The sequence below is a fragment of the Rousettus aegyptiacus genome, unplaced genomic scaffold (genome assembly GCF_014176215.1).
Source record: "Rousettus aegyptiacus isolate mRouAeg1 unplaced genomic scaffold, mRouAeg1.p scaffold_m13_p_9, whole genome shotgun sequence".
Taxonomy (NCBI): domain Eukaryota; kingdom Metazoa; phylum Chordata; class Mammalia; order Chiroptera; family Pteropodidae; genus Rousettus; species Rousettus aegyptiacus.
The window spans coordinates 30,789,495-30,811,752 of record NW_023416312.1 but is presented as its reverse complement, the minus strand read 5'-3'; the positions used below and the strand labels follow the sequence as shown (position 1 = coordinate 30,811,752).

The following is a 22,258-nucleotide window of genomic DNA, read 5'->3' as shown; positions in this document are numbered from 1 at the left end:
CTAGTTAAATAGTCTAGCAGGAGCTATAGGCTCACTGTGAATTACTGCCAATGAAATTCAACTGTCACTCCCATGGCCCTGCATATTCCAGACATTGTGACTGTAATTGAACATTGCACAGACTGATGTCACTTAGGATGCTGTGTTGGACACTGCCTAGGTTTTATTTTCTAACCCAGTGGTATTGGAAGATGCTTCCATGGGTCTCTTGAGCTCCTACACATCTTGCTGGGTATGACAAAAAATAAAATAAATAAAATAAAAAATAAAATAATTAAATACAATAAAATAAAAACCAAGGCCCTGAATGCCCTTTCCCTGGCATTTCTCAGCTTTGTATTGGCTGCAAGCAACTTTGAAGCTGGCTTCCAGGTTGCTATTAAGCAGCAAGTTCCCCAGGCTCAGTGTTCATTTCCCATAATGCAACTCACAGCATGAGCAGGCAGCTGCCAAGGATGAAGCCAACACTGTAGGAACTGGGGCTTGGAAAACCCATAGCCAATAAAATGTTTTTAAGGGGATTTTCCCTGTGGCCAAAGGAGAAAAGACCTTCCCTTTTCTTATAGCATTCTCTTGAGACAACTGGTATTTGTATCTTTCCTCTACCCATTTGATATGTATGTAAATCTTTCCGAAAAGCTAAATAAACTTTTCATCAGCATTATAACCCAGGAATGTATTTACTAAGGGCCTGAGAAAAATCTCTTTGAAATACAAACATCAAAGTAGAGTCCCTATCTACCTGTAACCCTGGGAGCTTAGTCTAGGCACCTAGCTCTAAGCTGTAACCATCTGGTTGTCATAGAAACAGCAGAAATTTGATTTTGCCTGTGGATAAAGGCAACTAACTAGCATAGATGGCCATTCCAATTACCAGGTGAACTTAGGATGAACTATGAAAGAATGCAGAGAAAATGATGGTATCAAGTCCTCCCACACGAGGACAAGTTATCATTTATCTTGAGAACATGTATGTGATGGGCTATATCTGCTCAGTTACACAAAAGTGAGACTTCTATCTTTGCAATTTCATTAGCAGATTGCCCATGATGCAAATCACAGTCTGGTTTAATAATCAGTAATAAAATTGTTTTTGTTCTTCTTTACATATGTAGAGACATATCCTGGGTTGCCAGATTTTATTTTCAGTTTTCCCCAACAATCTGCTGATGAAGATGGGATGGCCTGAAAGTTCTTCAATTGAGCACACCAACTAAAGACCAGTAAATTATAAAATGTCTCCCTTCTAGCTTTGTGTTCTTTACAAAACTAACCAGATGAATCACACTCTCCAAATTCCAGATTTTATAATGGTTTAAGTAAGCATGTGTAATATAGGACCTAAAATCCATCAGGGTCACCATTAGCTGTGACAGTGGAAAAAATGTTGCCTGCAGGTCTGTCTCTTAAAGGGCTAATATATCTCTAACATCTGGAATGGAATCCAGCCTTACAATGGCTTGAGGACAATGCCTTTTATTTGAACAACTTAACATCTGTGGTGGTTTTTCAGAGGATCTCACCCCCAGTAAATGAATTAACTCATATTCATGGGATTAACATCATTCTAGGAAAAAAAATTAAAATTACTTGGAAAGACTGAGGAAAATGGAAGAGGAGATGGGAGAATTAGTCAGTTTCTCTTTCACCAAACCCTCCTCCTCCTTTCTCTGCTGTTCCCACTCCCTCCCCGCCCCCTTAGAACTCTTTATCCCTTCCTGCCTCAAACTGATACCTGGTAAGAGAAAAACTATAATCTTTGAGATGGGCAGTTCTGATAATTAGTAGATTTCCCTGCAAAGAAGGATAAGGACACAACTTTTTGAGCCAATAATGAATTATCTGCCCTGTGTGAGATTTGTGTGCCTCATGCCCTAGCTCTGGAGAGACCGAAGTTTTATCACCCCAAAAAAGGCCTTTTAGGATATTGATTTTAAGCTGGTTATTAAGAAACAAAAGACTCAGAAAGCACTTTTGACCTCCCTTACCCTTTACTGCCTAAAGGAATTCAAATAGAAAAACCTACTTAAAGGAAGCAATTTCACCTTAGTATCATAATATAAACTAAGTGTGGCAGACAGGGAGAAATCTAGTACAGCCTGTTGGCTGAACTTTCTTCTTTGTCTCATTGTTTCTGGGTGGCCCAGCAAGAATTTGTTTACCACATGTTTGTTCTTTATAATCTACCTGTAAATTGCCTGCTTTCCCTTTGAAATTTCAAACCCCTATCTCTTTTCTCCTTAAAATAACATATAAGCCTCAACTACCCAATGTCTTCTTGGGTCTCATATTCTTATGGTACTCCCATAATAACAGTGGACATTTTCTCCTGTTGCTCTGTCTCATGTTAATTTGATTGTTAGCCCAAATAGAAGAACTTAGAAGGTGGAAGAAAAATTTTTGACCCCCACACTCTGATTCCATTTCCTACTTTGCCTAGATTCCACCTCCAAGAGTCACTTCTCATCCACATGCCAAGTAGCTAAGAAAGCAGAGATGATGAAGCAATACTATCAAGGAATAACTGGGAGCTTGTGTTCCCATATAAAGACAATAGGATGGAGAATAGTTGCAGCAATCACTTAGGAAAGAAAAACAATGGAATATTGCTCAACCATAAGAAGGGATGAAATACTGCCATTGTGACAACATGAATGGACCTCGAGATAATCATGCTAAGCAAATGAAGCCAGACAGAAAAAGTTGAAAATCACATGATATCACCTATATGTGGGATATAAACCTAAAAGCAACAAATGAACAGGACAACCAAACAGAGACTCATAGACATAGACTATAGGCTAGTGGTTACCAGAGGGTAGGGGGTGGGGTCAGAGGGGAGGTATATGGGGTAAAGGAAGTCAAATATGTGGTAAAAGAAAGAAATCTAATTATGGGAGGTGAACATACAGCGTAAATATATATATGATTTATTGTTAAAAGTGTACGGCTGAAACATTGGCTTTTGTTAACCAGTGTCACCATAAAAATAAATTAATTAATTTAAAAAATAGTCATGAGGATGTAAAGTGCAGCATAAGGAATATAGTCAATAATGTTGTAATAACTATGTATGGTTTCAGATGGGTACTAGACTTATCCAGGGAGTCACTTCATAAGATATATAAATGTCTAACCACTATATTGTACAAGTAAAACTAATATAATATTGAATGTCAACTATAATTTAAAAATTTTTTTAAATTAAATAAGAAGGAAAAAAAAGAAAAACAGAAAAGGTGCCAGGCTGAAAAATACCAACATGGGAAAGGAAACTAAAATGCCATCTAGTTTTACAGTTTTCTTAACTGAATGAAAAGACAGTCAGCCCTTCCTAACCACATTACTCATAAAGCTGATATCATTAAGAATATACCCATAGACCTCCTCGTGGGTAAGAATCTACATGCCTTTCAACTCTGCCAATAGTCTTCTCTTCCTGTGCCCAGGGAAGACTCACAGAAATCTAAACAAATACTTGGCAGTGTGTTTTTAGCTTATAATCCCATATATGGGGATGTGTACTAGCTGCTGCATAGAATTCTGTAACCAGCAGGCTTTGCTTGTTTGATGGAGCAAGCATGTCAGGACTGGAAGATGACCCACTGCATCAGGGGGATCTTGGCCAAAAAGACTCTTGACTATCCGCTGCCCCCCAAAACCATGGAAGAACTAAGGGCTTTAGGGACCCACGGAGAGGGGATGCAAACGGCCATACTTGAATCCTTTCTGCTAAAAGTAAGTTGGGAGAAGTTTCAGCAGTATACCCAGAATATGAGTGAGTTCCCTGTTAATTTCCATCAGCAGTTTGTTGAGATTTTCTCAAAATCTCCCAGCAACAATTGAAGGGCAGATAAAAATCACTCTCTGGTCCTATCCATATTGTCTCAGCCTCAGACGGACTATTACTCAAATCTTAACAGCAGCTGCTCAGTTTTGGGACAATCTAGAGAAAGACAAAGAAGAAAAGAAGTAATTAAAACCCACTGTGTTAGCTGCTCAGTAATTTTTTGAGGGGGTATCTCCTACTCCAGAAAACATATGAAGGGATCCAAGGTAGATGGGAAAACCATAGGTCATTATTGCAAGAAGCCAATATACTAGAAAAGGGCTTTTTTACTAAAGAGATTCCAGAGGACACAGACATTGCAGGAACAAGGGAATGAGGAAGGCCCAGGACATAACCCTTAGCTAGGGAATAACAGGCAAATGGTTCAAAATCGACAGATTGAGGTAATCTCTGAGTTCTAAACTGGTGAACCACAAGTTTCAATAATTTTCCCTCAGGTTAATCTATGCTTGCTTTTTCTGGTAAATAGTGGCACTACTTACTCTGCAGCTTCCTTATATTTGTCGCTTTTCCATATAGTGGTAGGTCAATGCAGGTTGCTGACATTTCAGGTCAGCCTTCTAGTTGTTCCTTTTCTTCCACAGTTCCCATAAAGATAAATTCTCTGATGAAGAACATGCTTTTTCTTACTTTCTCCTGTAAACCTACTGGTGAGAGACCTGCTCGCACACACTTGCTATACAAAATAAAGACTGCCATGTTCTGTACTCAGGATGGAGTGCTCGTGGCACTCCTCAGAGAAAAGGAACCTGATTTGATTACTCTGTGCCTTCAGAAAGAAAAGAAGTATGGGAGAGGGTGGCAGTCTCCCACTATGCTGGAAACATACCCCAAACTGAAACAAATCAATGCCCAATGATGTTGGCCCTAGAAAATAATGATACTGGTTTAAGTCAAGATGTGGAATTGATAAAAAAAAAAGTCATGTACCTGGGATGGCCCAGGATAAGCTATGGCCATGTGTAAAAAAGATCCTTTGTTGAGTGGGAATAAATCAGTTATAAAAGAATTAGGAAAACTAGAGATTATTTTAAAAGGAATTCACCCTGTAATACTCCCATACTTCTAGTAGAGAAGGTAAGTTTGATGGACAACCACAACATTGATTTGTATAGGATCTTAGGGAAGTAAATAAATTTGTTATTCCATTAACTCTTGTAGTTCCTAATCCTGTAATAATTCTGACTTCTGTACCAGAGGTTGCTAAGTTTTCCTCTGTAATTTATCTGTGTTCTGATTCTTTTTTCCCCTTGTTTCTCTGGCTAATGAGTCTATATTCTTATTTGATTTTACTTTTTAAAGACTCCAGTATTTACAGCAAAAGATTCCCTAAGAGTTTCAAGACTCTCCTATTATTTTTCTAACCATTCATGGGAAAATTTTGGGAAATTTGTCCCACTGGAGGGATCTATAATTATTCCATATGTAGGCTATTTGCTGGTAGCTTCCAAAACTGAAGGGCAATGCAAAACTGGTACTTTGGCTTCATTACAACTCCTTGCTTTACTGGTGCATGAGGGTTCTCTAGAATTAGAATTAGACAAATTATAATACTGTCAAACTGAAGTAAAATATTTAGGGTATCTGTTGTCAGGTGAAGGCTCCAATTTAGCAGATGAAAGAGCCTACTACAATAAAGCAACTTAGACAATCTGGAGGACTAGGAGGGTACTCCAGACAGTGGGTCCCTGCTTCTACAGAGAGGGTGAAGCCTTTGATGGAGTACTAGTGAATGATTTTCCAGAGCCTCTGATGTGGTCCCTAGAATCGGAGAGGCTTGTGAACAGTTAAAACCAGCTATAGTCTCTCCCCCAGGTTTGGGGATTCCAAATTTTGAAAAATGTGCCACTCTTTTTGTAATGTAAATAAAGGTGCTGCTAGTGGAATTTTAACTCAAAAGGTAGTGTTAGACTATAAACCAATATCCCATTTCTCAGTTCTTCTGGATGCTAGATGGGCCTGGATTCCTCCAAGTGGTGGCAGCAGCCATCACAGTGAAAAGGCTCAAGCCCTTACCTTGAGTCATTTATTTACATGTCCCACATGCTGTAACAACTATCTTACAAGACTCAGCATTTATTAGTATGCCATCTGACTAACTATGAACAAGCATTATTATCCAATCCAAATCTTGTGCTTGGAAGGTGCAATCTCCTAAACCCTACCACTCTTTTATCAGATCCTGACTAAACAGATGATCATAAGTGTGTAATGGTAATAGAAGAAGACACCAGGTAGGAAGCAACCTGAGTTTTCTCATACTCCAGTTCAAAATGCATATTCGATGTTTACTGATGGGTCATGTATCTGGGATGAAAAGAGCCATCTTGGAGCTTCACATGCTATAGTGACTGCTTAAGAAATCTTAGAAAGTCATATTTGCCTGGTGTTAAGTCAGCACTAGCAGAAATGTTAATATCGTTTCTAGGGCTGCAATTCTTAATTCAGGACTTAAAGTGAATCCATATACTGGTTGTAAATATGTTTGGTGTCTGTTATGTAATGGAGTCAATTTGAAAAAAATACGGGATTCTTGACTTTAATGGGAACTAAATGATGATCTCATGGAAAATTAATATCTGAGTTGCTTGGGACTTCAAACTACCTACTCGAACATCGGTAATACATTGCAGAGCCCACATAGGGCAGAATGATGAAATTTCTAAAGGCAATGATTTTATTGACAGAGCTGCAAAAGCCACTGTTCAAATATGGCCGACTCAACTTGGAAGCTCCACTTCTAATGCAACAAGAAACTTTCATGCTTTTTTTTTTAAAAAAAATATGCTTTCCAAAAGGAAATAGACAAATGGATTAAGAAAGAAACTAAAAAGAAATTTAACTGTACTACAGGGGTTATCTAACAATATAATTCCTATTCCATGATCTTTATATGCTTGGTTGGTATTGCTACATCATCAACAAAATCAGCCAAGAGAGGGATTTTAAAGGCATTAGACTCTCACTATGCCTACAAAAAAAGAACTTATTCGAATCATATTAAAGAGATATGCTATTTGTCAGCAGAATTCTTTACAGGCCACTCCCAAGGTAAGCACTGGAAGTTTTCCCCAACCAACTTTACAAGGACCCAAAGTTTGTGGCAGTTGGATTTCATAGAATCAATGCTTGAAGAAAGTAAGAGGTTTTGTCTAGTCATGGTGAGTATCAGGTCTGGATGGCTTGAATTTTTCCTTTCTTCAAAAAGACAATGCTCAGGCAATGAAAGTTTCTCTTAATAAACCTAATTCCCACTTTGGGGATACCAGAACATACTGAATTAGATAGAGAAAGTCAATTTATTTCCGCTGTTGTTCAGGAATTATGCAAATATGTTCAGATTTCTACAAGCTATCCTATATACTATCATCTTTAGTACTGTTTGCATGTAAGCAAATGAATCAAACTCTAAGAAAGCTCATTGGCCAAGATTCAGTGACCAATTAGGGTTAAATGTCCTACTAGCTTTGTTAAAAAAATCAGAGCAACCTCTGCCAGCAAGCATAAAATCATTCTCTTTGAATTTATGTTTGGCAGGCCTATACATTTTGGTCTAAGACCATATCCTATGACTAATTTAACTGAATCCTCTCATAATCATATTCAATACTTAAAAGTGTTTCTCTCTCCCCTAGAAACCCTGAGACATAAAGTCATAAGAACCTGGAAGGACCCCCTAAAATAAGTCTGCCATCTCTATCAACCAGGAAATTTCATCCATATAAAAGTGTCCCTGGGAAATACAGGCTGTCACCTTTTCAAGTGCGGATATCCGTGAAAAAGAAAAATACAGTTGGATTCATGCTTTCTCTGTGAAGCTAGCACCTCAGGAAGACTGGACTGTCATTTCCACAAAGAACTTGAAGCTTAAGTTTCCTAAAGTAACTGATACTGGCATTGAACACAACCGAAAAGAGATTGAAGGGTAGAAGACTATGCCACCCCAAAATATGCCACTTTGGCATAAGGATTATTATGAGCTGGAAGTAATTGAGAAGAAACAGATAAAAGAAAAGCTCCCTGCCCTCCCATTTGACTAAAAGCAGGACATAAATTTTCAAAGGTGCCTCTTGTCCCCTCTCTACCAAGAAAGACAAAAAATAATCACTAGAGACAACTTTAAACCCTGTAAGCCTGGGAAGGGCAGTAGAGGAATCTATATAACAAACTTTACTAACTGGTCTTTATCTACCATTAGTTTCCTCTTATATATTTATCTTCCCATAGTTTGTCACCCTTGGAAGCCTTAGAAGCCTAAAACTGCTTCCCTTTATCTACCATTAGTTTCCTCTCATATATGTATCTTCCCATAGTTTGTTACCCTTGGAACCCTTAGAAGCCTATAACTGCTTTCCTTTGTCCTTTCATTTCTCTATAAATGTACTGTTCTTTGTTGAAGATATGCCAAAGTTCTAAGCCACTGCTTTGAGCTACTCATTAAAGGGGTCTCAGCCAAGAACTCAGAATAGTAGAAGAAAAATTATTTTTCCTTTCCTACGACAGCAGCCTCCAACCTTTTTGGCACCAGGGACCGGTGATCCTATGAGAATCTAATACCTGATGATCTGAAATGGAGCTGAGGTGGTGATGCTAGCACTAGGAAGTGGCTACAAATACAAATGAAGCTTTGCTGCTTATTCACTACTCACCTTCTGCTGTGCGGCCTGGTTCTTAACAGGCCATGGACTGTACCGGTCCATGGCCTAGGTGTTGAGGACCCCTGCCAAGGTACTCTAGCAAATTTATTACTATTCTCATAGGCTTCCTTGCTGTTCTAGTCACAGTAGGGTTATTTCAATTACTTAAGAACAACATTTTACTAGAAAACAAACATTTGTTACACTGCTTTTTTCCCCTGTACTACCAGTAAGTCTCCAAAATTATATATTTCTGATCAACTCCATATTGTATTCCCAAAATAGACATGATCTGGACTTTTAAGCCCAACAATCTAATTATTGGCAGAGTAAAGATGAAACCATACTCATTAGTAACTTTTGATAATATCAAAGTAATAGAGATACTCAAGCCCTAAATTTGACACAAAAATGTTTTGTTAATGAGTTTGATTGGAAGGATACTTATAAAAAAGAAATCTCTTAACTAGACTACAGTCGATAGGATGGTAGGAGTAACCCCACTAGTGAATTGTTCTCTCATCTTTTCTATAGTATGAATTTGCATCAATAAAACTACAATAACCATAAAGATAGTGATGGTAAATTACAACCAAACAGGTTGGGATCCCTTCAGCAGACTCCTCATATATATAAATGAGATCTATCTCTCTACTATATGTAGAATATGGCAATGCCCTGAGGCTATTTTAATAACCCCCCCAGGATTACAGGTGGACAGTTTCTCTTAATATATCTGAGGCTAATATATGTCTTCACAACCAAACACAAATCCCTTGATTCCTCCCCTTATGTAATCTGTCTAAGGGGCCTGTTTGGGGCAATTCAAGGGCAATAGGAAATGTACTAGTATGTAATCCTGGGAGGAATAGGGACATCAGGCACAGGTACAGCTAACTCTTGATATTGACTTTGAATAATAAACTTAGTGTGTTGAGATAATTACAAAAATACACAATACAATTGCGCCCTGGATGGAATTACATCATGCAAGATTTTAAAAGTCATGGGAGCTCAAGTAGAATGGAAATAGAGAAAATTTTGGAATTGGACTATTTGGAATAATTCAATGATGGAACAACGAATAACCACAAAGGTTTTGGAGCCACTCATTTTTATAGCCCAGGAGCAATTGGCTATGAGATAGCTCAAAGATAGTATCACTGGTTCGGAGTTATAGCACTGTTCATATTTAAGAGAATAAACAGGTATTAGACTATGACTACACCATAAGAGACAGAAGAATGGTGTAAAAAGCATCTAATTAATAGATAAACAAATATGACACTTATAGACAGAGATTGAAGGAGATAGGTGTAATGTCACTGGATTAATTTTAGGATATAAGTTTTCTCCAGTCTCGGTATGGACAGATGAATGAAAGTGGATGCCTGTTACTCATGGAGACTTGTATGCTTGTTATAAGAATAAAACTATTGATTTGGACCAATGCAAACAATGGCCCATAGCTTGGGTTTTTCCTCAAGACTTAAAACAATTAAGGCCAAATACATTAAACACTAGAAGTTCCATTTATATCCTTCAAAGAGTGCCTCATAATAATATACTGGATAATGGCCATGGGTGTCTTTGTGTTTTGCGTCTGGGAAATAATATTTGAGGAGATGGAATTACTACAGGGATAAATTATATAAGTGTGATGTTACTTATTGAATGACAGGAACTCAGAAGAAATGTATTTGGCCTTTCAAGAAAAACATTTTTAATTAAAAATTAGATTATCGGGCCTCCAGAGAGCTACTCCTTAAGCTTCATTTGGGTAAGACTTCATAAGGAACTAAAATATAATACTTAAATAATTAATTATTTGAAAGAGCAAGCAATTAAGACAGCACAACAGTTTATAAAAGTAATGTATGAGACTGGAGAATTTGTGCACATTGCTAGGTAAGAATGTGCTTTAACCACTGGTAGGAGATATTTAAAAGCTTTCCCCACTAAGGCAAATACTACTCTGTCCTTTTGATAGTGTGTATAAATCTTTTGAAAACCTAAATAAACTTTTTTTCAGCATTACAACCCAGGAATATTTCTCCTAAGGGTCTGGGAGCCATACCTTTGAAATACAAACTTCAAGGATGATAGAGTCCCTATCTACCTGTAACCCTGGGAGCTTAGTCTAGGCACCTAGCTCTAAGCTGTAACCGTCTGGTTGTCATAGAAACAGCAGAAATTTGATTTTGCCTGTGGATAAAGGCAACTAACTAGCATAGATGGCCATTCCAATTACCAGGTGAACTTAGGATGAACTATCAAAGAATGCAGAAAAAAATGGTGCTCTGAAGTCCTCTTGCATGAAGACATCTACCCTTTATCTTGAGAACATGTACATGATGGGCTTTATCTGCTCAGCTACACAAAAGGGTGAGATTTCGTTCTGTCTTTGCAATCCATTAGCTAATTAATTGCTTGTGATGTGCACTGCAGTCTGGTTTAATGTTTATTCAATAATAAAATGGTTTTCTTTGTATTTTACATTTACAGAGAGGACTTCCTGGGTTGCTAGGAGAGTTTATTTTTCATTTTTTCCCTAATATTCAACCAAGCTGACTCTGGCTACTGCTTTTTCTGTAATAAAATCATCACTGACTCAGAAGTCCCATGACTCTGACAACATACCTGAAATTGTGGCAAGCCCACTTGTTAAAGGTTGGGTAAAATCTCATTCTTCATAGTTCTTGACACCAAGAATCGAGACCAATCTGCATTCACGTGGCAACATCTTCAATACATGTTCATAGTCCTCTCCTGGGATAATGAGAACACCTTGGTGTTTCACACCAGTGAGTGGGTCAGGCTTTAGGGTACTGGCCTCTCCCCTCTGCTTTCCAAACTTTTCACTATATAGATGAAGTCCTAAGTCCTCTTAGTCGGCTGGTCAGAAGCCTTAGTCTCAATGGCTCTGCCTGCCATATTATCATGCCTTTGCCATCAGATGTGGCTGATAAACCCTAACAAAATTCAGAGACCTGCTCACAAAGTAAAGTGCCTGAGATCTCTGGGTAGATTCATAAAGCTCTACCCTTCTTACAGTCAAGGAAAAACTTCTACCTCTTTGAACCCCACACCAAAAAGGAGGCCAGCACCATACTGAACTCTGGATGAGGGACAGTATGTGCTTCACTTGGACATTATGCTTTATCCTTTATATTGGATAACTGCAAACCAATGTCCTTTGAGTGGGGACTAAACCAACAGGGAGTGTAGGTTGCTCTCTGGCAAGCTATGGCACATTCTCAGCATTCTGACTTCAGGATCCTAAAAGTCTAAATGACCCTGTTGAGCTGCCAGTCTGTGTAACTGATGATTTTGCCCTTGTCATCTTCCTTAACAGCTATCAGCTATGCCCCTTATGAAACACAGCTATTAGCTTGCTACTGTGACCTTGTCGAAACTGAACAACTGGCCCATAATGGCCTTGCACCCCTCCAGCCTAAGAGTTTCATTTTGGGGTAGGTCAATTCAGACTCAATAACTAACAAGGTGGGAAAGGCCCAACAAGCCTCACTTATCAAAAGGAAAGTACATTCAAGACTACAGCTGGCCTGGTCCCAGCAGTGTCTTGGCTTTACATGAAAATGGGATGGCTACCCCTTTGGGGAAAAATTTATCTCCCACTCTGCCGATGGGTGCAAGGCTGCTGGGCTTAATGGGGCCCTTGGTTCACAAATGCTCCCTAATGCCTGGACCTGATCCATTAATGGTTTGTCTAAGCTGGAATCTAATGATTTCCACTGGGCTGTGTGGCTGTTACACCTCAGCAGAACTGATAATGGAGTTGGGCACTCCACTCATCAGGTAGGCCATTCTCATAACTCTGGCCAATATATATATATTTAGGCACAGCAACCCTTGGTTGACCTCACAGATTGCAAAGACCAGGTCAGCTTAAAACCCCTTATCTTTTTTTATTTTTTTATGCCTACAGCACCTGGTCTTCCTAAGTGGTCTCCCATCCAAGTACTAACCAGGCCCAACCCTACTTAGCTTCTGAGATCAGACGGGATCAGGCTCGTTCAGGGTGGCATGGCTGTAGACTACCAATATTCCCCTTGATATTTATTTATTCTTGAGCTATTGTCAATGTCCAAGTGTTTAGTTTTCCACTTGAAAGACTGGAGACTGAGAGAATGGACAGCCCTCTTTGGTATCATGGACTATGGAAACAAATTGTAGCTACTAGTTGAATGGTCTGGGTCACCCAGGTAGATGCACTTGGTAAGGATCCATCCTCTGATGATACTGACTGAAATCAAGCTGCTGATTGAGCCTTCACCGCCCAGATTGCTGACCAGATCCATCATCACATTGGACATGGCACTGTATCCATCTTCTTAGACTGGACACAAAGGACGAGGCTCTACCTTTCTGATGCAGAATGTAGTACTGCATGTCAAACTTCTGACTCCTTCCAAAAACTGACCTGTTGTGATAAGAGCACACAGAATTAAGTGTGGCCCAGCTTGCTCCTGGCCAACTCACTGCATCACACTTCACGCCCCCTCTCAGAGGCTTCTCTGATGTGACACCACTGTTGACATTTTTTCATGTTAAAATGTTGCTGTTTCAGTCTGCCTTAGCTCACTCCAGCCACATAATTGTGGCTCTTAGATTTCATCTGTGTCAGGTTTTCAGCTTTCCGGACTGTTTGAAGACTGAAAATGGTATACCTCTTATTCAAAATGCCATGTAACAACAGGCTGATAGTCAAGACATATGATGGACTTCGACACTCCCTACCATCCATTAGCATCTAATATTGCTAAGCATTGGAATGGTCTCCCAAAAATGGAGTCAAAAGGATTTCTGACTCTACCTCCCTCACCTCCTCAGGCTCCACAAACTCTAATAAGGCAGTTTAGTCAATGAATATGGTTATCCCAGAAAGGAATCATCTCCTTTCAGCTGCTCCCTGGATAATAATCAGAACAAAAGCAGTTTGCAGTTATATGGACATATTTTGACAATTTGAGATCCTGTCTTGAACATTCCTGGGTCTAATCTTTCTTTCACCTAACAGCAACCAGAGACTAGCCTGGCTGCTAATCCTCTGGGTGGCGGCCCAGCGAGAAGGAAGGGAGTCTAAGATACTTAAATTTTATTCTGGTTCAGTCATCTGGATTTTCTGGTTGGATTGTCACTGTCCTAGATCATAAGGATAAAAGGATAATTACCACTTGGTTCAGTACACTGCTCACTGTGTCCCCCTTCAATGACACACATGGCCAAAGTACAGAACATAACAGAGCTCTGTAAATTTATAAAAATGTTTTTGTCCCTCTTGCACTGAACTTATTGATGTCGAAGACCGGGGAACTAGTAGATAATTGGGGAGGTGAAAGTGAATTTATAGCTACTAGAATGAACCATAATGATTTTGTATCAATAGAAGGTGAGCACAACCCTGAAACTAAAGAGGAAACATCTTCGACCCCAGGAGGTACAGGAAGTGGAAGAGCATTGATCTTTGTCTTTCTGAACCACCCTTAGAGCTTTCCTCACAAAGGGAAATGCTGTGGTACATCTCCCCCAAACTGCTGCAAGGGCCTTAAATTTACCTGTCAGGTCTGCCAATATGTGCAACCTCAATGTTATCAGCATACCCCTTAAGCTTGCTGAGAAGTCTACTTGAAAACAGCAGGAAGGGCCCCAGCTCCTTCATCTTACACACAAAACACTTGTCAACACCTCCAAATATCTCCTCTCCTCAAACCATTTCCTGTAGTTGTTGCTCAGTTATTCTGTGGGACAAAAGAATGTCATGCAGCTGCTGGCAAGGACATATAGAACACGTTGGAATGAATGCCTTCAAGCAGTCTCTCCAATAACAAGAACTAGTCTCAAGTTTTCAAACAGAACCGAGTACACTTGACAATGCTGAACTTCACCTGAGACCTGAAAACAGTGACAGTTAAGAAACCCCCCCCCACACTTTTGTGCTCTTAGAAATGACTTACCACGAAGGATACCTTTCCCCTTATGACTTAGATAAGATTTGCTCTCCACTCTTTCTCATGACTTCCATAAGACTCCTGGGGTTTACCTGCAACAAGGGCAAACACAGATCTTTCTCCTTTTGTTGAACCTGCTGAAAGGCCCTCCAACTTCCCATTGTCTCACGAAAGCTTAACTGAGATTAGCAGTTTATTCCCCTTAAACTAGTTAGACACAGAGATAAACATTTCTTTTCAGCTGACTAAGACTGCTCCTGAATGTAGAAGCAATCTCAACTGAAAATCTCCCAACCAACTTGTCTATTTCTCCCTGTGAAAGTAAAAAGCAAAATCTTCCTGTTGAGAAACTCCAATCTTCACATTTGGGGTGTTCCCCCCATTGTAATAGACTGAACAAAATCAATTTTCTTTCATGTTTGATTTTATCTTTAACAGTTAGAAACTATTAGCCGGCTGAGAGGCTACACTGGAGGCATGCTCAACCTATGTTCCATGAATGCTGGAGGTCCTACTTAGAGGGCCCCACAAAATGTAAATAATACTTACTTCTAGAGGGCACCCTTGGATTGTACTTCTTGTGCAGAAGCCAAGGATTAACTGGCCTCCCTCCTCAAAACATGGTGATCTGTATGTTAGGGGTGGTCATTAGTGACCTGCAAGTATTTAAGGTGGTGACCAGTGGTTCAGGTAGCTCTTAAATGACTCTGGGGATCTCTCCAAAAGAAGGTTACCTACTTTGTTGCTAGGAGGAGCTTCCTAGAAAGGTAAATGGCTTGTTATATACATGTACCCTGAGGGCAATTATTCCTATGATAGGAGTCATCCAATTAGAAAAGGTGATCAACATACTATCTGATTTTATCTGAGGTGATCAACATACTACCTTAACCCTAAAAAGCATTCTGAGACAGGCTCAGTTTACTGCCAAGGGTTGTTAAGGATAATGAAATTGCCTTCTTGGGCCTAGGCAAAATCTGTGCAATTGCTAACACATCCTGCTAGACTTGGATTAGTGTCTCATAACAAGTACAAAGGGCAATCAATATAGAAGCTTAAGGAGAAAGGCACCTGGCTTTGTGAGGTAAACATTGATGGCTTATGGGATTTGTTCAGGTGATTGAGTCCAGAACCCTGGAGGTCATGGTTAAGCAAAATACTGAAGATTGGTCTCATTCCACAGCTTGGAGTCCTGTTGATAATGGCCTTGTTACATTGGACAAACTGAACAGATCTGGCTCTCACCTCTGTCAGTCAGATCAATCGAAGTGACTGACAGAGTTATGTACTCATGGGAAAATTTTCAGAAGGCAAGACAATGTAGAAAAGAAGAGTATATATTGTTGAGAGACAATTCTCCACAGGTCTCTTATGTTTTTACACATCTTGTAAGCACGGGCACTGAATGCACTTTGTTCCAGACTCTTTCCAAGGATGTTTGGATAGCAAACAGTCTTATAAGATATTGTGCCTCCCTCCAAAGCAAAGGACAAGTTTTCTTACTGCTCATTATAAAAGAGTCAGGCAATCTAAGCAATCCAGTATGTAAGCAGGTATCACCTAGCCCTCTTCGCATCACCCTGTAGGAACTGGGACTCAGGGAACTGATTCAAATGCTAAGACTCTGGCTACTACTGCCATGAGTACTAAAGTCTTTTTTTCTCTAGCCTAAGAGAATAAGATGATTCTTTGCAAGGGAGCCCAGACAAAATGGCATAGATGATAGAAGCTTTGTTCATCCCCTCTTGAGACCAAATCAAAGTTGTGATGGAAACACAGAGCAAACAGCAAGCAAAGTTACCTGAGGTCTAGATGATCAGAAACCCTACAACTAAGGAGAGACATAAGAAATCACCCTGCAATAGTAGAAGGTAGGAGGGGGTGAAGACATCAGGCTGCCCAGTCCCGAGTGGCTGAGTAGGACACTGGCAGTGGCAGCTGGCAACTGCAGATGCCTCTTAAAGGGGACATGTCTGCAACTGGACTTTCACGATAATAGACTTCCTCGCTCTGAGCATCAGCGCCTGGTCAGCTGCTCAGGGGACACCAGGGACTTACAAAGGGGACACTGAGTTGTTGGAAAAAGGGCCAGAGTAGGGAAGAAGTGCTGGCAGCATCCATTGTTCCTCTTTTGAGACCTCCCCGCTCCCAGTATGTGGACTAAGCACCATCATAGCTGAGATATCATCAACGGGGGTCGCTCTGCCCAGAGGATTCCCTGAAACTCCGCTCCCCCAACTCCTGGACCCCACTCAAACCACATACAGCTATATCCTCTGCAAGACCAGTGCTTCTTGCTCAGTAGTTCCAAGACCCACATGGGTGACAGCTGGCTTTGGTTTCTGGTGTGGCCTCTTGAGGCAACTATAGGCACAACATCTGTGGATTGCTTGCTGTATCTTAACAGGTGGCCCTGGAGGGGCACAGGCTAGGGCTAAACTTGGCTACACCTGAACCCCTCTCAGGACTGTGCCACTGGACACCTACTTCACAAAGCTGTACTAATAAGACTGGGAGATTTAGGAGCTTTGCTTAGTACATAGAAACAGACACAGAAAAGCAGCCAATGGGAAGACAAGTAGCAACCATATGAGAGAACAGAACAGAGATCCAGGAATAATGGAGTCAAGCAATCTAACAGATGCGGAGTTCAAAACACTAGTTATAACGATGCTCAATAGACTTAGGGGAAGAGTAGATGAACTCAGTGAAACTTTAACAAAGAGATTTAAAAAAAAACAAAAATGGAAATGGAAATTATAAAATGGAACTAGTCAGAAATGAAGAACGCATTATCTGAGATGAAGAGTATATTAGATGGAATCAACAGAGTGGATAAAGAAGAAGATCAAACCACCAATATAGAGGATAGGGAAGCCAAGGACACTCAATTAGAATGGCAAGAAAAAAGAAGCCAAGACTATAATAATAATTTAAGGAGCCTATGGGACACAATTAAATGTAAAAATACCTATGTCTTGGGGATACCTGAAGGAAAACAAGATGTTGAAGAGCCATTTGAAGAAACAGTGATGGAAAACTCACCTAACCTGGTGAAAGAAATAGACATACAACCCCAGGAAGCTCAGAGAGTCCCAAAAAAGGTGAACCCAAAGAGGCTCAAACTAAGATACATTATAATTGAAATGCCAAAGGTTAAATACAAAGAGAGAAATCTTAAAAGCAGCAAGAGAAAAGCAGTTAGTTACCTAAAAGGGAGCACCCATAAGACTGGCAGCTGTACACATGGTTCCATAGTGTAGTGGTTAGCATGTCTGCTTTACATGCAGAAGGTCCCGGGTTCGTGCCCCAGTGAAGCCACAGTCCATGGTCTACGGCCATGCCCAGTGTCTGATCTCTGAAGCTAAGCAGGGTTGGTCCTGGTTAGTACTTGGATGGGAGACCACCTAGGAAGAACAAGTACTGCAGGCATAAATAATAATAAAGAAAAAAAAAGACTGGCAGCTGATTTCTCAAAAGAAACTATACAGGACAGAAGGGCTTAGCACAAAATATTTGACATGATGAAAACCAAGAATACTTTATCTAGCAAAGATTTCATTTAAAGTAAAAGGACGGATAAAGAGCCTCTCAGACAAAAATAAGCTAAAGGCATTCATCAACACCAAGCCAGTATTACAGGGAATGTTGGAGGGACTTCTTTAAGAAGAAAAAACATGTATCAAAAACAGGAATAAGAAATGGTAATAACTACATTCCCATCAAGAAGAACCTCAAAGGGAAAACAATTACAGCTCCAACCAAAATACAGGGTGGCTGGATGGATAAGAATACAAGACTCCTACATATGCTGCCTACAAGAGACCCACCAGATTAAAAGACACACACAGACTAAAAGGAAAGGGATGGAGAAAGATATTGCCTTGAGGGACCTAGAGGGTATTGTGCTGAATGAAATAAGTCAGATAGAGAAAGACAAATACCATATGATTCCACATATATGTGGAATCTAGAAAACAAAATAAACAACAAAAACAAAAATGGAACCAAACTCATAGATACAGGGAATATTTTGAGGACTACTAGATAGGAGGTGGGTTTAGGGGATGGTGATAGTGAAGAAGGGCAAAGTGATTAAGAAGTACTAATGGATAGTTACAAAATAGACATGGAGATGGAGAGTGCAGCGTAAAGAAAATAGTTAACAATGTTGTAATAAATATGTAAAGGAAAGAAGGGTACTAGATTTAGTGGGGTGATCGCTTTGTGAATTATATAGATCTCTAATCACTATGCTGTACAACTGAAACAAATATTGCATGCCAACTATAATTGAAAAAAATCTCATTGAATTGTACAGTGTAAATATAAGCAACTATTTGTCTATTATACTTCAATAAAGTTGGGGGGGGGAGAAAGAGAAATAAAAGGCATCTAAATTGGAAAGGAAGAAGTAAAATTCATTATTTGCAGATGACATGATATCATATACAGAGAACACTAAAGATTGCACCAAAAAACTGTTAGAACTGATAAATGAATTCAAGAAAATAGTAAGATACAAAATTAAGATTCAGATTGTCTGTTGCATTTTTATACAGCAACAATAAACTATTGGAAAAAGATATTACTAAAACCATTCCATTTACGACTACATCAAAAATAATGAAATACCTAGGAATCAAATTTACCAAGGAGGTGAAAGACCCATTCTCCAAAAATTATGTCATTGAAAAAAGAAATTAAAGGAGATACAAATAAATGGAAGCATATAATGTGCTCATGAGTAGGAAGAATCAACATTGTTAAAATGGTCATACTACCCAAAGCAATCTATAGATTCAATGTAATCACTATCAAAATATCATTTTTCAGATAACTAGAAAAAAATGATCCTAAAACTTATATGGAACCATAAAAGATCCCAAATAGCCACAGCAATCTGGAGAAAGAAGAACAAAGTTGGGGGTATCATGCTACCTGACATCAATCTATATTACAAGACTATAGTAATCAAAATGGCATGGTAGTGGCATAAAAACAAATACATAGATCAAATGGTACAGAATAGAGAGCCCAGAAATAAATCCATGTCTATTTGGTCATTTAATCTACAACAAAGGAGGCAAGAATATACAACTGGGAAAAAGACATTCTCTTCAATAAATACTATTGGGAAAACTGTACAGACATGCATAAAATTAAACTAGACTAGTTTCTTACACAATATAGAAAAATAAACTCAAAATGAATTAAATACTTAAATCTAAGACCTGAAACAATAAAACTTCTAGAAGAAAACATAGGCAGTAAACTCTGATGTTGTTATTAGTAATTTATTTTCTGATATGTCTCCTCAGGCAAGGGAAACAAAAGAAAAAAGAAACAAATGGGACTACATCAAACTAAAATGGTTTTGCACAGCAAAGAAAATCATCAACAGAACAAAAAGAAAACCTACTGAATGGGAGAAGATATTTGCCTATGATACATCTGATAAGGAGTTAATATTTAAAATTACGAGGAACTCATATAACTCAACAACAAAAACAAACAATCCAATTAAAAAATGGGGAGAAGACCTGAATAGGTGTTTCTCCAAAGAGGAAATACAGATGGCCGATAGACATATGAAAAGTTACTCAAGATCACTAATCATCAGAGAAATGCAAATTAAAACCAAATGAGATATCACCTCACACCTGTCAAAATGCTTATCATCACCAATAAATCAATAAAGAGCAAATCTTGGCAAGGATGTAGAGAAAAGGAAACCCTCATATACTGTTGATAGTGCAGCCACTATGGAAAACAGTTTAGAGGTTTCTCAAAAAATTAAAAATGGATATACCTTTAGACCCAGCAATTGCATTTCTGGGTATTTATCCAAAAACACCCAAAATACTAATTCGTAAAGATCTATGTACCTGCATGTTCACAATAGACAAGATATGGAAGCAACCTAAATGCTCATCAATAGATAGCTGGATAAAAAAGGTTATGGTTCATATATTCAATGGAATAGTACACATGGAGGGAGCTAGAGGGTATAATGCTGAGTTGAATAAGTCAGAGAAAATGATAAATACCACATGATTCCACTATATGTGGAATCTAAGGAACAAAAGGAACAAAATAAATGAAAACAGACTCACAAATACAGAGGACTATCTGGTGATTCCCAGAGGGGAGGGAAGTTGGGGTGCTGGGTGAAAAAGGTGAAGGGATTAAGAAGTACAAATTAGTAGTTACAAAATAGTTATAGGGACATAGAATACAGCATAGGGAATATAGTCAATAGTATTATAATGACTATGTGTAGAATCCGATAGATAAGAGAGTAAGGGGGGATCACTTCATAAACTATATAAATGTCTAATCGATGTACTGTATACCTGAAACTAACACAAAATCAACATTTTAAAAAAGAAAAAAAAGACAAGCATTGGAGGAAAAATATTTGGGACCCATATAAAAGACAAAGAGCTATAGTCCTTAATATATAAACAGCAACATCCTAATAGAAAAATGGGCAAAGGAAATTTTATTTCCTCCTCTTTAATTCCCTCCTACAACTTCCACCCCTGACCTATGGATGTTGCCATTTCCCCTTAAGAAATGGATCTCTGAAGGTGGGGCATCTCCTCCCATTCGTGCTTGTGGCATGCACCTGGGGTATGGTGCACCCAGGGCCTGGCACACCTGGGTGCGAACCCAGGATCTTCTGCATGTAAAGCAGACATGCTAACCACTATACTATGGAGCCACCCCATGGGCAAAGGAAATTTAAAAACTCAGGAAAAATACTGAGAATGGCTCTTTAAATAGAATCGCATACATTCAAGTTCAGCCATAATAAGAGAAATGCAAATTAAATCTGTACTGAGATACCATCTTTTAACCAATCAGATGGGCCCAAAAAAATGACAAGACACTGTGCTGTCTTGGGTATTATAAAAACAGGCACTCTTAAACAATTGATATAACTCACAATGAAGTCCATTCTGCTGTATCTATCGAAAATGAAAATGCATATATTGTTTGTCCTGAGAATTCCATTTGCAGAAATTTCTCTATGAACATACTCCCTCTTGTGTTAACTAAAATATGAATCAAGATTTTTGTTACAGCATTTTTGTAATAGCAAAAGATTGTAAATATCTTAAATGTCTACTAACAGGGTACTGGTTATATTTTGATACATCCATGTAATGGAATAAGATTTAGCCTTTAAAAAAAAATGAGGTAACTCAGTACATTTACTAACACTGAATGACCACCAAGATTTGTTGTGAAATGAGAAAAGCAAGTGTTGGAAGTTTAAAAACGGATATCGGAATGTGTGTATGAATGTTTATAGCCCCCTTTGGAAAGGGTATATGAGAGAATGGGGTCAACATTGGAGGGTACATTTTTTTTCCTTTTCAAAAGATTTTGTGAAATTTAAGACTTATGCAAAAAATACATGAAGCATAAATATTTGGCTTAACTAATTATTCAAAACAAATACCTACCTAATTCCCACCTTAGTCTGGAAACAGAATGTTGCCAATTCCCTCCCCCGAAGTTTTCCTCATGCCTCTTTCCCTCTGTACCCTCACTCAAGGAAACCACTATCCTGCTCCTGATGGTAAGCACTTCCTTGCTTTGCTTTCTAGTTTTACCACCTAACCATATGCTCCTATTCGACAGAGTTTTGACATGCCTATCTTAAAACGTTAGATAAACTGAAACAACACAAATTATTTTGTCTGGCTTCTTCCACTCAATATTATGTTCAATTTATTTATCTACTCTACTATTGATGGGCATTTAAGTTATTTCTAGTTTCTGGCTGT

The 22,258-nt window shown here is 38.8% G+C and overlaps 1 protein-coding gene and 1 non-coding gene across 9 annotated transcripts in view; both read right to left on the bottom strand.

Annotated features, from left to right (window-relative positions):
* Nucleotides 1–22,258, bottom strand: part of ZNF81 (zinc finger protein 81) — a 93,257-nt gene that overhangs the window by 60,060 nt on the left and 10,939 nt on the right. For 2 of the 8 annotated variants that reach the window (XM_016133628.2, XM_016133625.2), the window contains exons 3-4: nucleotides 14,466–14,551; nucleotides 12,756–12,931 (exon numbers count right to left, since the gene is read on the bottom strand). The exons of 4 other annotated variants lie outside the window; for them this stretch is intronic. Coding sequence is in view for 1 of the 4 variants with exons in the window: in XM_016133625.2 (XP_015989111.1) it covers nucleotides 12,756–12,824 (69 nt within the window). In the remaining 3 variants the exon portion in view is untranslated. The remainder of the gene's footprint in view (nucleotides 1–12,755; nucleotides 12,932–14,465; nucleotides 14,552–22,258) is intronic. 2 more of the 8 variants (XM_016133629.2, XM_016133632.2) reach the window with 1 other exon arrangement.
* Nucleotides 12,428–12,546, bottom strand: LOC118608566. The gene has a single exon (XR_004953001.1). It is a non-coding gene; the product is annotated as a 5S ribosomal RNA (ribosomal RNA).